General features: G+C 38.7%; 2 protein-coding genes across 2 annotated transcripts in view; one reads left to right on the top strand and one right to left on the bottom strand.

The window, feature by feature from the left end:
- Nucleotides 1-2,428, top strand: part of LOC143020491 (ornithine decarboxylase-like) — a 24,223-nt gene extending 21,795 nt beyond the window's left edge. Inside the window, exon 9 of the mRNA XM_076176916.1 lies at nt 2,357-2,428. Coding sequence (XP_076033031.1) covers nt 2,357-2,428 — 72 coding nt within the window. The remainder of the gene's footprint in view (nt 1-2,356) is intronic.
- On the bottom strand, nt 1,752-11,967 carry LOC143020490 (antizyme inhibitor 2-like). Its single transcript, XM_076176915.1, has 9 exons — nt 11,830-11,967; nt 11,056-11,204; nt 7,427-7,520; nt 6,448-6,524; nt 5,785-5,960; nt 5,248-5,602; nt 4,230-4,415; nt 3,195-3,404; nt 1,752-2,543 (listed from the first exon to the last, which is right to left on the bottom strand). The coding sequence occupies exons 2-9, from the start codon at nt 11,134-11,136 to the stop codon at nt 2,460-2,462; spliced, it is 1,263 nt and encodes a 420-aa protein (XP_076033030.1). The 5' UTR covers nt 11,137-11,204; nt 11,830-11,967; the 3' UTR covers nt 1,752-2,459.
- Nucleotides 11,968-12,500: the final 533 nt, after the last annotated feature.

The raw sequence follows: 12,500 nt of genomic DNA, 5'->3' as shown, positions 1-12,500 counted from the left end.
CTGTAGGAGATACAACACCAAACCCGAGGGTTATTAAAGGACTATGCGTATGAAAGAAGACTTTCTCTTATTCCCTCCTGTACTTCATTCCACATACCTTGGGCAACGGACTGTGATATATATGTATATATATATATATATATATATATATATATATATACACACATATATATATATATATATACAAAAATATATCTATATATATATATATATATATATATATATATATATATATATGTATATATCAAATCAGCCATCTTGAGTCCACTGCTGAACAAAGGCCTCCTTCATAGTATTCCATGATTCATACGACAGCGCCAACCTCTGTCACGTCACTCCTCCAAACTTCTCGATTTCGTCTATCCACCTCCTGTCTGGTCTCCCTCTTCCACGCTTCCCATCTCTCAGCGTCCACTCAGTAACACACTTGCTCCATCGCTCATCGGTCGCCCGCACCAACTTGTCTGCCCAATTCCACTTACTCTTTTTCACCGCCTCCACAATATCTTTCACTCTAGTTTGCTCTCTCACCCAACTTGCTCTCTGTCTCTCAGCGTTATTCCCATCATTGATCTCTCCATTCTCCTCTGTGCAGTCCTTAACTTTGTTTACATCGCCTTCGTCAGTTTCCAAGTCTCACACCCGTAGATTATTGCTGGCAGAATGCATTGATTGTAAAGTTTACGTTTCAAACATAAAGGTAGAGAGCCTCTCAGGATTTTATTATATTTACCAAACACTTTCCAACCAATTGTAATACGTCTTTTTATTTCATTATCATGATCTTTTGCCACTTTCACCATCTGGCTTAAATAATTATACTCTTTAACTTCTCCAAGACTCTCACCATTGATTATATTCTCTTTACTTTGAACTTTCGTAATGAACATTTCTTTGATTTTGGTCTAGTTCATTTTTAAACCTACTTTGAGAATTTCCTTGTTCAGATCACTCAGCATATCTTGCAAATCTTCTGCTCTTTCCGAAATAAGAATAATGTCATCCGCAAATCTTGGGTAATTCAAATATTCGCCATTAATCTTCAAACCTTTTTCTTCCCAATTCAACCTTCTGAAAATCTCTTTCAAGCAAGCTGTAAATAATTTGGGTGAAATTGTACCGCATTGTCGTACTCATTTCTCGAATTTTATCTTTTTTGTATCTTTATGTAGTCGAATTACAGCGGTACCTTTGTCATAAATCTTTTCTAAAACCCTGACGATATGTTCATTTGTACCTTGTATATATATATATATATATATATATATATATATTTATATATATATACATATATATATATATATACATATATATATATATATATTATAAACATACATACATACATATGTATATATATGTATATATACATATGTATATATATATGTCGCATATATATATTTTTTCATATATATATATATATACATATATATATATATATATATATATATACATGGAGACCGTGGTGTAATATATATCTGAGTTCACTGTATGTAACTATCACACCCCTACAGACGATTCTTGGACGGGAATCGAAACTCCGGTTATAATAATCCCTTTCAATTGAGTCTGGTGTTTATTATCTTTCCCTATATGGATCTCATATCACAGATCTTTACGCATATAGGGCAGGTGATTATAGTCTTGGGAGATATGAGGTGAAAAATTAGGTGGTTGTTGGGATTTCAGGGCAATCTGAAAATATTCTAAAAATGGGACTCAGAAGACAAGAACCTAATAGCCAATCATGATCATAGATTTATTAGTAACAATATTACAACTTAAAGGCTGACAATGCACACTTTGTAGTTATAGTAAATTGTCTATTTATATATTGTATTCTAAAAGAATATGTTACTGGAGTACTAATCGTTGCCTAAAAACTATTGATATATCTTGGTATCTGAAAATGAATGTTAGTTTTATCTCTAGGATATAGATATTTACACCACTTTTTATTGACTTAATTTCGAATCCATAATTCTTAAGCTACAGCCGAAGCACTTGGAAACGGATAAGGTAGCCTGTTGGCAGCCAGAGGAAAAAGAAAAACCCCACAGGGCACGGGAAGAGTTAAGCTAATTTGAAAACATAACCACAGATTCAAAGAAGCAGAAACATGACACGAAGAAACGTCAAGGGGAATACTCATGAACTGAAAATGAACCAAACAGACAACATGAATTTGTCAAGGGTTCTCATCTTATACAACATTGTAAATAGAACGGGGCGCAATAAATTAGATCAATTATAATTTACGTAGCACCACCTCTTCCATTTTCTCAATATGTCCCCAACATGAAATTCAAAGGCAGTAAATCAGTGTTAATTGACATTTAAATTTTGGACCACTTTTCAGTGGTTTGATAAGATGCAAAGATCCCACACCATTTTAACACTAGTCTTTTGTTTTGGAGAAGTGCACTGGTAATCTGTGTCAGCGTTCGTGCAGATTTCTCTCACTATCGTGCAATATTACGATGGGTGACGTCCATAAACTGGACTTGCGATGATTTCTGTGGGTATCTATCTAAAGGATTAGAATCCTGAAAGAAAAATTAGGAGGATCAAGACAAATGAAATCATTAGTTACTAATGGTGGCAGCACACTAGGCTAACATGCTACTTGCTTTTTCTACTTCGTTTGACTAGAAACGACTTCCGTTACAATATTCTAGACTTCCGTAAGTACATCTCAACAATGTGTCTAATATTCATATGGGTTTAACTTCTTTTAATTCTTCATTCAGCTTCTCAATATATGACGCAAGAGTAATTTGACATTTGGAAGATTTGAAAAACAAAAAATCGTAATCGAAGTCGTTTCTACTCAAGTGAAGTAGAAAAAACAAGCAGCATGCTAGCGATAAAAGCCTAGTGTGCCGCCTCTTTAATATGTACAAGAAAGGTCGTTAACATACAAGTCGTCGATCAGCAATGAAAACCTACTGAGTCGTCAGTGAATTTCCGTGGTCTTACAGATAATCATTTATCCCAGGAATTACGTGTAATATTTAACCACCCGTTAAAGTTAATTTCATCTACACAATGAAGGCCTCCAAAGATTCTGTTCAAGTATATGTCATCGAAGTGAGGGTCTTGTGAGGGGAAGGTAGAATTCTCCAAAGAAATTCTAGCTTCACGATTTCAAGGGCATCATTCGGTACACTATCTGATTAGTTCTGCAAAACACTTACCAAATATTTTGCTGGCATGGTTGGAATGACCTGAGCGGGTTCGAAGCCATTAAAGTATGAAGTATTCGAAAGTGAATAGGCTCCCATATCCTCCCACATCAGCCATTCCCCGACTTGCATTATGGGAAGTGCCACGTCTTTGCACACCACGTCCTGACCGTCGCATGTCTGACCAAATATGGTAGTTGGCACCTCCTCTCGTTTCTTCGCCTAGAAAAAGGTGCAAAGATTCGGTTAATCTACAGTGCATTAGGATGCTGGCTGGCCGAGCGGGTTACTTGCGGCGAAGGTTGAGGTGGTGACAGTCCGAACATAGCCGCCAGTGAGTTGGACCATGGCTATGGTTGATCAAATCCCTCTCTACAGAGTCCTCAGTAAGTGGTACCGTCCTTGCCTTCTGATAGAGGGATTTCGCGAAGTTAAACCAAATCAATCACAAAGTATTTATCTACTTTTAGTGTTGAAACCTTATTTCCCGGTAGGCAACACTGTGCAGAATAGTTTAAATCTCCTTATCTGTGTAGACTAATTGTATTGCAAAATTGATATGTTTTCCATTAATACGTGAGCGCGTGCACACACACACACACACATACACGCGCGCACACATACAAATAATCCCATTAGGGATATCAACGCTAAGAGTGAGGTAGCGATTGATACAGAAAGAATAAATAGTCACCATCAAACCTTTCCATTATGTAATAGTATTTCCATTTTTCCCACTCTCAACTAGGATTACCCTTACCTTAGAACATTCCCCTACTAGCAGCCTAACAATCTGAAACTAAACTATTTTTCAGCAGCAGCACGATACTGTCCATTAGGCAACAATGATTCAAGAACACACATAAATATCCACATAAACACACAAACGCGTTCATGCACGTACTCAAGCACACATAACCACAGTCTGAATTATGGTGAGTTATTATTAATCCTACATATCAACATCCCTCAAATTATCTGAAATAAAAATAATTGTAAAATTATCTATTTCTCTTTACTATGACCCTAAGGCAAACTATTACATACCCGACATGAAATAGAAACTGGTAGTGATCTCATGGGTTCTTCAAAGCATCCATTTTTCCCATCGTTGATGTAATACTCCATGGACTCCGTTTGGCCAATCGGGTCCTTTTTCTTCCTTCGGCCCGTGACCTGGGTTACCAGTGTGCAGGAGGTGTCCACGACGTAGCGACCTGGTTCGCCAATGATCTGTAAAAACATTGGATTTCTTATCAAATTCACCAACAAGACCAACCAGTCATTCTTACAAAGTAGATCGGCCAAATCCAAGTATACTTATGCCTCAGCTCTTCTTGGGAGTAAAATACGGAAAAAGGAGACGTCCCAACTATCTATGCAGGGAAATATGATGGCTGTATTATTTAGCACAGAATGTTTAGTGGCTACAAAAGTCAGAAACATGAAATGATGAATTTATTAATTACTTCATAAAAAATAAAGGCAAATGTATGTTGTGCATAAACCACAAGGTGTACAAAATACATTGCTGATTAATGCATAGAAAGGTAGTTTGCCTAAATATAGAGTTTGTGTTACTCTATCTTTAGTAAGTATAGAAGTCTTTCATTTATGCGTTAAATAAGTCAAAGAGTATCCCCAATAGTAGAAATACGTCATAAGAGCACCATGTTATATGATATTAATTATTTGTTTAACACTCGAGGAAACAAATATTCTCACTGATCATTTCGGTTATCCTGATTACATTGTTAATAAACAGGTTATGAAAGAAATTAAATTATGTATTTAGATCTTTGGGACCAGAAACAACTCATCATTTTGGTACTTTTACCTGAGAGATGATAAAAAGGGGAGGGGAAACGCTGACCGGTCTATCAATAACCCACGTCACCAACCTTTGTGATTCCATCTTCTGGAAAAAGAAGATCCAACTGATGATTGACCACCTCGGATATCTCTACGAACTTGTTGTCTTTTCCCCCGCTGTACTTTTACCTGAGAGATGATAAAAAGGGGAGGGGGAACGCTGACCGGTCTATCAATAACCCACGTCACCAACCTTTGTGATGCCATCTTCTGGAAAAAGAAGATCCAACTGATGATTGACCACCTCGGATATCTCTACGAACTTGTTGTTCCTTCCCCCGCTGAAACCTCCACCAATGTCCAACAAATAGGGACTGAACCCTAACGCCATAGCCTCATCGAAGACTCTCCTTGCGATAGTAATTGCTTCACTGAAAACCGTTGGGCGCTTGCACATCGAGCCCACGTGGAAGGCCACCCCGATCAGGTTGAGACCCAGGTCTTTAGCTTCTCGCAGGAGGTTCCCAGTTTCCTCAGGTTCGGCACCGAATTTGTTTCCGAGGATATACGTGGCATCTTTGTCATCACATCGAACACGTAGTAAGAGTCTGCCAAAACGACAAGAATAGTGTATGTAAGCCTATAATTCTACTAACTAGGCATGCGAGAAATTTTTGTATCAAAGGTTTGGCTGATTTTAGCACACGCACTTAAAAATGTTTCCCATCCCTGCCCTAGGTATGCCCTAAAGGAATGTGTCGTGATAACTAGAATTAGTGAGAAGAATTACTTGGCACTAGGATAGGTCTCTTTAATCTTGTATAGTTCATCTAGATTGTCAAATGTAAGGAGCTCAACGCCAGTATTCGCTGCATAATGAAGATGTGAGGTGGTTCGCTTCACCGGGTTGGCAAAGATGACACGAGAGCTCTTTGCGCCAGCATCCAAGACACATCTTATCTCACTCTGAAATCGAAATACGGATTCACATTGGAGAGCTCCTAACACGGGTAACATACATTTATGATCATGTCTGAAATGTTTAGATTTCAAAACAAGAGAAAAATATGAAAAAATAAACTTGGAGAAAAGTTAATCACATTCCTATAGAAAGGGTGCTGCAAAATTAAAGAATCATCCTCTGGAAAATGGTCTGGAGTGTCGAGGGAAAAGGCGACACTGGCAGGGGGCGCGAATAGGAGATAAAGGTCCTTAAATATTTCCAGTGACTGTTAACAATGTGAGCCTTTGTGTTTTGCTTTTTGTGTAGTATGTGGAACGGAGAAGGTAAATTTCCTTCCAAAATTGACTGTTGTATGAGAAATGGGGATTGGTGCAGTCAGCTTCAGCAAAAAGGACAGAAATATACTCATAGATGGCAGGAACCTATGGGGATAAGTTGATTACATCCTTTAGATGGAATGCTATGACAGAATTAGAGAGGGATACAAACCTTTGAGGCGCAGTCGAATCCACATCCAAGGCTCACAAGTATATCTATCATAGCACGTTCTGGGTTGCATTTCACCGCTGAAGTAGAGACAGGTTATATGAGTACCCTAGTCTCATCAGATCATCGTTGTATGATACCTAATTGCCTAAAGTTTAGTCAGTTTTGCATCATACACCAGACTATGTGTTTGGGCCCTAAACACAGTCTGGTATCAAAATCTATTTAACATAAACATTAAGTTGATTATTGTAATTTAGCATACAGGAAGGTGTTTTTATGTGAATAGAAACAAAACAGGATCAGGTGAAATCCTATTAATTTTCTACACTAACAGAAATCGTGTAATTGAGAAAATAAGTGTTCCTTGACACTTTTTGGCATGCAGTCATTGTACCTAAATAAAGATATGAAACTCGTTTTTCAGGTATACAGTGAGTGGAAATCTCATTTATATCAACGCTTGCTGTCGTCTGTACGCTCCAATGCGTCCCTTCTCTCTCTCTCTCTCTCTCTCTCTCTCTCTCTCTCTCTCTCTCTCTCTCTCTCTCTCTCTCTCTCTCTCTCTCTCTCTCTCTCTCTCTCTCTTTCTCTCTCTGCTATTTGATTTTTTATATTCTGCATATAGCAAAGGAAATTGTATAGTACAATGAGTATCACGTTTTAGGATTGTAACAACGATTACCCATCTCATCCCACTTCTCTCACCCGTGAGACCTCTGCGTGGCAACATGGAAAAAAATTATACCACGTGCCATACAGTTTATTCAGATCGTTGTTATAATCCTAAAAAGTGATAAGCATTGTAATATACAGTTTCCTTTACTATATACAGAATACAAAAAAAAATCAAATAGCACATAAATGGGAAATAAGAGAGAGCGAGGCATGTATTAAAGTTGATTTGGCAGAATGTCCACTCACCTTGTCAAGAGTCGATGCATAAAGTTTAACAAAAGAAAATGAGGTTCAATCTATTTACCGTAGAAAAGATCCACTCGAGGAAGAAGGCGTCTCCAGCGCTCCACTTTGCGAACTATGTCGTCCAGTTCGAGAACCATGAAGGAATCTTCTTCCTAATTCCAATGATAAATGTCATCAATAGTATATTTGAATGAAATCACTCTTAGGAATATTCAGTATTTCATAGTGTCATGTTCTCCTAAATATGTTCCTTTTTAAACCTAATACAGCTACAAATGGTAACTGACGTCTTACGCCTGCCATAGTGGCACTACCAACGACATTTCTTGTATTAATCAGCAATGACTAACAAGTAACACGGCCACCTCCCAATATATCTTCGCTCATCCAAGAACTAGTAACGTCTTGCTTTTCAAAAAGAAAGGAGTGTAGCTCATATATAAAACACACAGTCCTGTAGATATTGATTAGCTGAGCAAAGCAGACATACCAATTCATACACCTCAGAATGTCTACCAGAATATCCTCGATGTTCTGTTGCTCAGATGCCATCCAAGATACCATATTTTAGGGAGACAACCCTATTTTTCTGGTTTGTAGGTTGTGTTTACTGCATAACTGCGTTGTTCAAAACTCCACACTTCATCGACTTTCACCTCCTGCTGCATGTAGAAGTCCCCTGGTTGCTAAACCTTGTACGCCCCTACCCTGCTTTGCCTTGACTACACTGTCGAAGAACCAAGTCCCATCTGACATCATCCAGTCAGTCTCTCTCCCACTCGTTTTCTTATCTCACTGCCATTATTATATACAAAGATGGCACGGGGTCTAACCACGGAATGGGTCTTGCAGACAGAGAGACAATAACTCACCTCTTCTTCGCTTCAGCCTTTACCTCCCCAAGTCTTTGTTACTTTTACTGCATTACACTTTATTCTAAACCTCCCCTTCACTCTACAGAACCATCTATGACTCGATCACCGCACTAGAAGCTCTATTCATCTTTCTCTTCCTTCTTCCCACTATTAATCCACAAAACCCACCCTTGGATCATCAGAATATTCTCCTACCTGACATGAAAACCTATTTGAAATTGAATACGAAATATCATGCAGACGTTACGAATATTGGCGGGTCTCGGTGCGTGACTGGGGGTCAGGTCAGGACTAGGGGTCGGGTCACGGAGGGTAATATGCATACTTTGGATAAGGTCATTTGGGGGCGAGGGCTCAACAGTCAGGTCAGCGATTTGGATGAAATATATAGCAATCTAACTGATCTAATTATTAATGCACAAAAGACATTTATCCCCCTAAAGTCAATACGGAAAAATAGTTATACTCCCAAATGGATGACGGACAGATAGAAACATGAGTTCGGAATGAAAAGAGGATTTTACGTAAGAATAAAAAACGGGGAATCACACCTTAGATCAAGATATAACGAAATGGCAAATCTGGTTAAAAGGAATACACGTACAGCGAAACGTAATTATGAAATCAAGGTTGTCAGTCAAGCAAAATCCAACCCAAAGGGTTTCTTTCATCTCTATAGAACAAAAAATAAAGAAAGAATAGGACCAATTAAAAACGATGAAAATGTCATGATAGAATCGGAGTAAAAAATGAGTGAGGAGTTTAATAATTATTTTCTATCGGTATTTACTAATGACAGCGATCCGATTTTCAGAGGGGATGAAGAAAGTAGTCTGTCTAATATCAGCATTAGTAAAGAAGTAGTCAAGCAGATTGAAAGACTTAAAGCTACAAAAAAATCCGGGTCCAGACGAATTTTTTCCAAGAATGCTTAAGGAGTGTAAATTTGAAATCTGCAACCAGTTAACTGAAATATTCAATAAATCGAAGGACACTGGTTTTGTGCCAACTGCTTGGAGGCAGGCAAACATTGTTCCTGCTTTTAAGAAGGGAGATGGATAGTCTATATGCAACTACAGGCCAATCAGTTTGACATCGGTTATAGGAAAAAGGCTTGAATCAATAATAGTAAATAGACTCAGAGAACACATCGAAGGACATAATTTAATTCGTGATTTACAGTATGGTTTCTCCAAGGGTAAGTCATGTGTGACTAATCTTCTATCCTTTTACACTAAAGTATATAAGGTGTCAGATAACAGTGATAATTACGATGTTATTTACCCTGACTTTAGCAAAGCTTTCGACAAGGTACCCCACCAGAGACTATTAAATCAAATCAAAGCCCATGGCATAGGAGGAAAAGTGTTCGAAAGGATTAGAGCTTGGATCAGTAACAGAAAACAGCTGGTCACCATAAATGGAAAAAAACCTAGGTGGGGCAATGGTACAAGCGGGGTCCCCCAGGGCTCGGTTTTGGGTCCCTTGTTGTTCATTATGTACACAAACGACTTAGACAATGGGATAAATAGTGATGTTAGTAAGTTTGCGGACGACACTAAAATAGGACGCCTAACTAGGTCAGGAGACGACGCAGAGATTATGCAGAATGATCTTAACAAATTGTTCACATGGTCGGTGAAATGGCAAATGAACTTCAATATCTCTAAGTGTAGCGTGTTAAACGTAAGGCTACACAACCCCGATAATAGATACAGCTTAGATAACACGTTTTTAGAAAAATCTGAATGCGAGAGGGATTTGGGAGATCTGGTGAGTCCGGACCTTAAAACCAGGAAGGAGTGCATTAGCGCCAGAAATAAAGCTAACAGGGCATTAGCTTTCATTACTAGGACGGTAACGAAGTGCAGAGGTAATTATTAAACTCTATCTAGCGATAGACCCATCCTCGACTATGCGGTGCAGTTTTGGTCTCCGTCCTACAGAATGGACATAAATTCACTAGAATCAGTACAGAGAAGAATGACCAAAATGATACATGGACTCAGAAATTTGCCTTACGAAGAGAGGCTTAGGCACCTTAACTTACACTCTCTGGAATAACGCAGAGTGCGGGGTGATCTAATAGAAGTGTTCAAGTGGATCAAAGGTTATAACAAGGGTGATGCAAACAAGGTCATCATAATAAAACAGGGCAGGACTCGCAGTGATGGGTATAAACTAGACAAATTTAGATTTAAGAAGGAAATAGGCAAGAATTGGTTTACTAATAGGGTGGTCGATGAATGGAATAAACTTAGTAACCATGTAGTAAGCGCTGAAACTATCAGTTGTTTTAAAAAACTATTAGACAACTTTATGGATGGAGATGACAGGTGGTGATGGATACGGAGCTGCCTAGTAATGGCCTTATGGTCTCTTGCAGTTTCCTTTATTCTTATGTTCTTATGCTCTTATGCTCTACCTCAAATTTGCGTCCTTTTGATAGGTAACATCTCATGTTATCATCCATGCAGCGAGCGAGCGAGCCGACTGTGCATGCAGTTTCGACCTCTTCTCAATGATCTCACTCCACCCTCCAATCCGCTTTGGTCTTTCAATTTGTTTGCTTTCTAACATGAGATTTTATACTTTACTTTGCATCTATCGATATTATTGTTACACTAGCGCAGTACATACACATTTGCTGATGTCATCATTCACAATGGATTATGTGCCTGTAAGTGAACATGCGTAGTAAGGCAAGATATTTGCCAAGCAAACGCTGATTGATAAGTATTATCAAGCCATCACTAGTTCATAGTATAAAGACATTATGGAAAAATACCTTTAACCATTGGTGTTAAAGTACCTTCGTTTGGGATATGATGTCCTTCAAAACATCCTCCTTCGTTTCAGAATCATGTAGGATTCGAATCTTATGTCCGTTCATCACGAGGGTGCACTGAAGGTGGTCGTCTCAGAGTCAAAGTCCTTCCGGTGGATACTCGACGGAGCAAACTGAAACATCATCACCATCATCAATTGGGGGCACACGCCAGGGAAGCGCGTTGCTTTACTCACACCCTGGCGCCAATTTCCACGGTCTGTAACGATAAGCAACTTCCTCATTATATTTACAGAAAAAATACAATTTGACAAGAGGATATGGTCAGTCGGTAGATGTCGAACCAGGGACCACGTAACTTCAATGTTAGCGTGTCGCTCAACGGGCCACTAAATTCTCGTCTTCTAGATAACTAGTATTTTAGTCATCTTTCGCCAAAGTTATTACGACAAATTTCTACAGACATCATAAATATCACAAATCTGCGATACATCCTTGTGGGACGTTTCAGTGGTTGGTGGGGTTCAGTAATCTTATACCCTATAGAAATCCAGTGTAGAATAAGCCCATAAAGGCAATGTATGGAGCACTTTAGATAATGTATAACATCAATAAGTAATACACATATGGTTAACGCGAAATGAGTTTCATATTTCCTAATTCTGTACAATTCCTTAGTTTTACACAATGCTAATGTTCATTATATCATTCAAATCTTTACTTACTCTACGTCGATACGGTAAGATATATTTGGAGCTGGACTGTATTACTTTTTTAAACAAAGAACATAATTATCACCTTAACTTTTTTCTTCTTTGGAGAGACGTGTTGTGATGAAGTCTGGTATTTAGATGACAATGCTACACTGAGGAACAACAGGAAATGAGAGGTGTGATTTATGCCACCTGCAAGTCTATCGGCTAGGTACAGAATCACACGAAAACCTCAGCTGAAACACTTTATATTATTCATGTTTCAGCATTTATGAAAGTCATAAACATGTATTACGTTTTATTGACACACACACACACACACACACACACACACACACACACACACACACACACACACACACACACACACACACACACACACACACACACACACACACACACACACACACACACACACACACACACACACACACACACACACACACACACACACACACACACACTGTACCATTTCTCTGAATATTCATTTCCTGTTTTTCGCCGACCCTGTGGTGGGGGAAGAGAATGCTACCACCAAGTCTTTCCACTTGAGTCGTAAAAGGCGACAAAAAACGGGACGGGGATGAGATTAGGAGTCCTACTACCTGTAGCCCCAAAAGGGGACATTCCTAAAAAAAAAAGAAGAAGAAGAAAAGGTATAAAAGGGTCTGAGAGTTTTCCAACCAGTACCCTAAGGTTTGGGTCATTTAATGTGCGTGGGTGTGGTACAGATGAGAGTCAACGAGAAGAGATAGG

The sequence above is a fragment of the Oratosquilla oratoria genome, chromosome 40 (assembly GCF_046742065.1).
Source record: "Oratosquilla oratoria isolate Oo_2021 chromosome 40, ASM4674206v1, whole genome shotgun sequence".
NCBI classification, from domain to species: domain Eukaryota; kingdom Metazoa; phylum Arthropoda; class Malacostraca; order Stomatopoda; family Squillidae; genus Oratosquilla; species Oratosquilla oratoria.
This window is presented reverse-complemented; position numbering and strand designations above follow the sequence as displayed.

Coding starts and splice junctions, on each gene's coding strand:
- LOC143020490 (XM_076176915.1), bottom strand. CDS start 11,136: ATGAACGGACATAAGATTCGAATCCTACATGATTCTGAAACGAAGGAG. Junction 6,525..7,426: donor TCGAGTGGATCTTTTCTACG/GTAAATAGATTG, acceptor TCTCTACTTCAG/CGGTGAAATGCAACCCAGAA. Junction 2,544..3,194: donor CCATGCCAGCAAAATATTTG/GTAAGTGTTTTG, acceptor TTTTTCTTTCAG/GATTCTAATCCTTTAGATAG.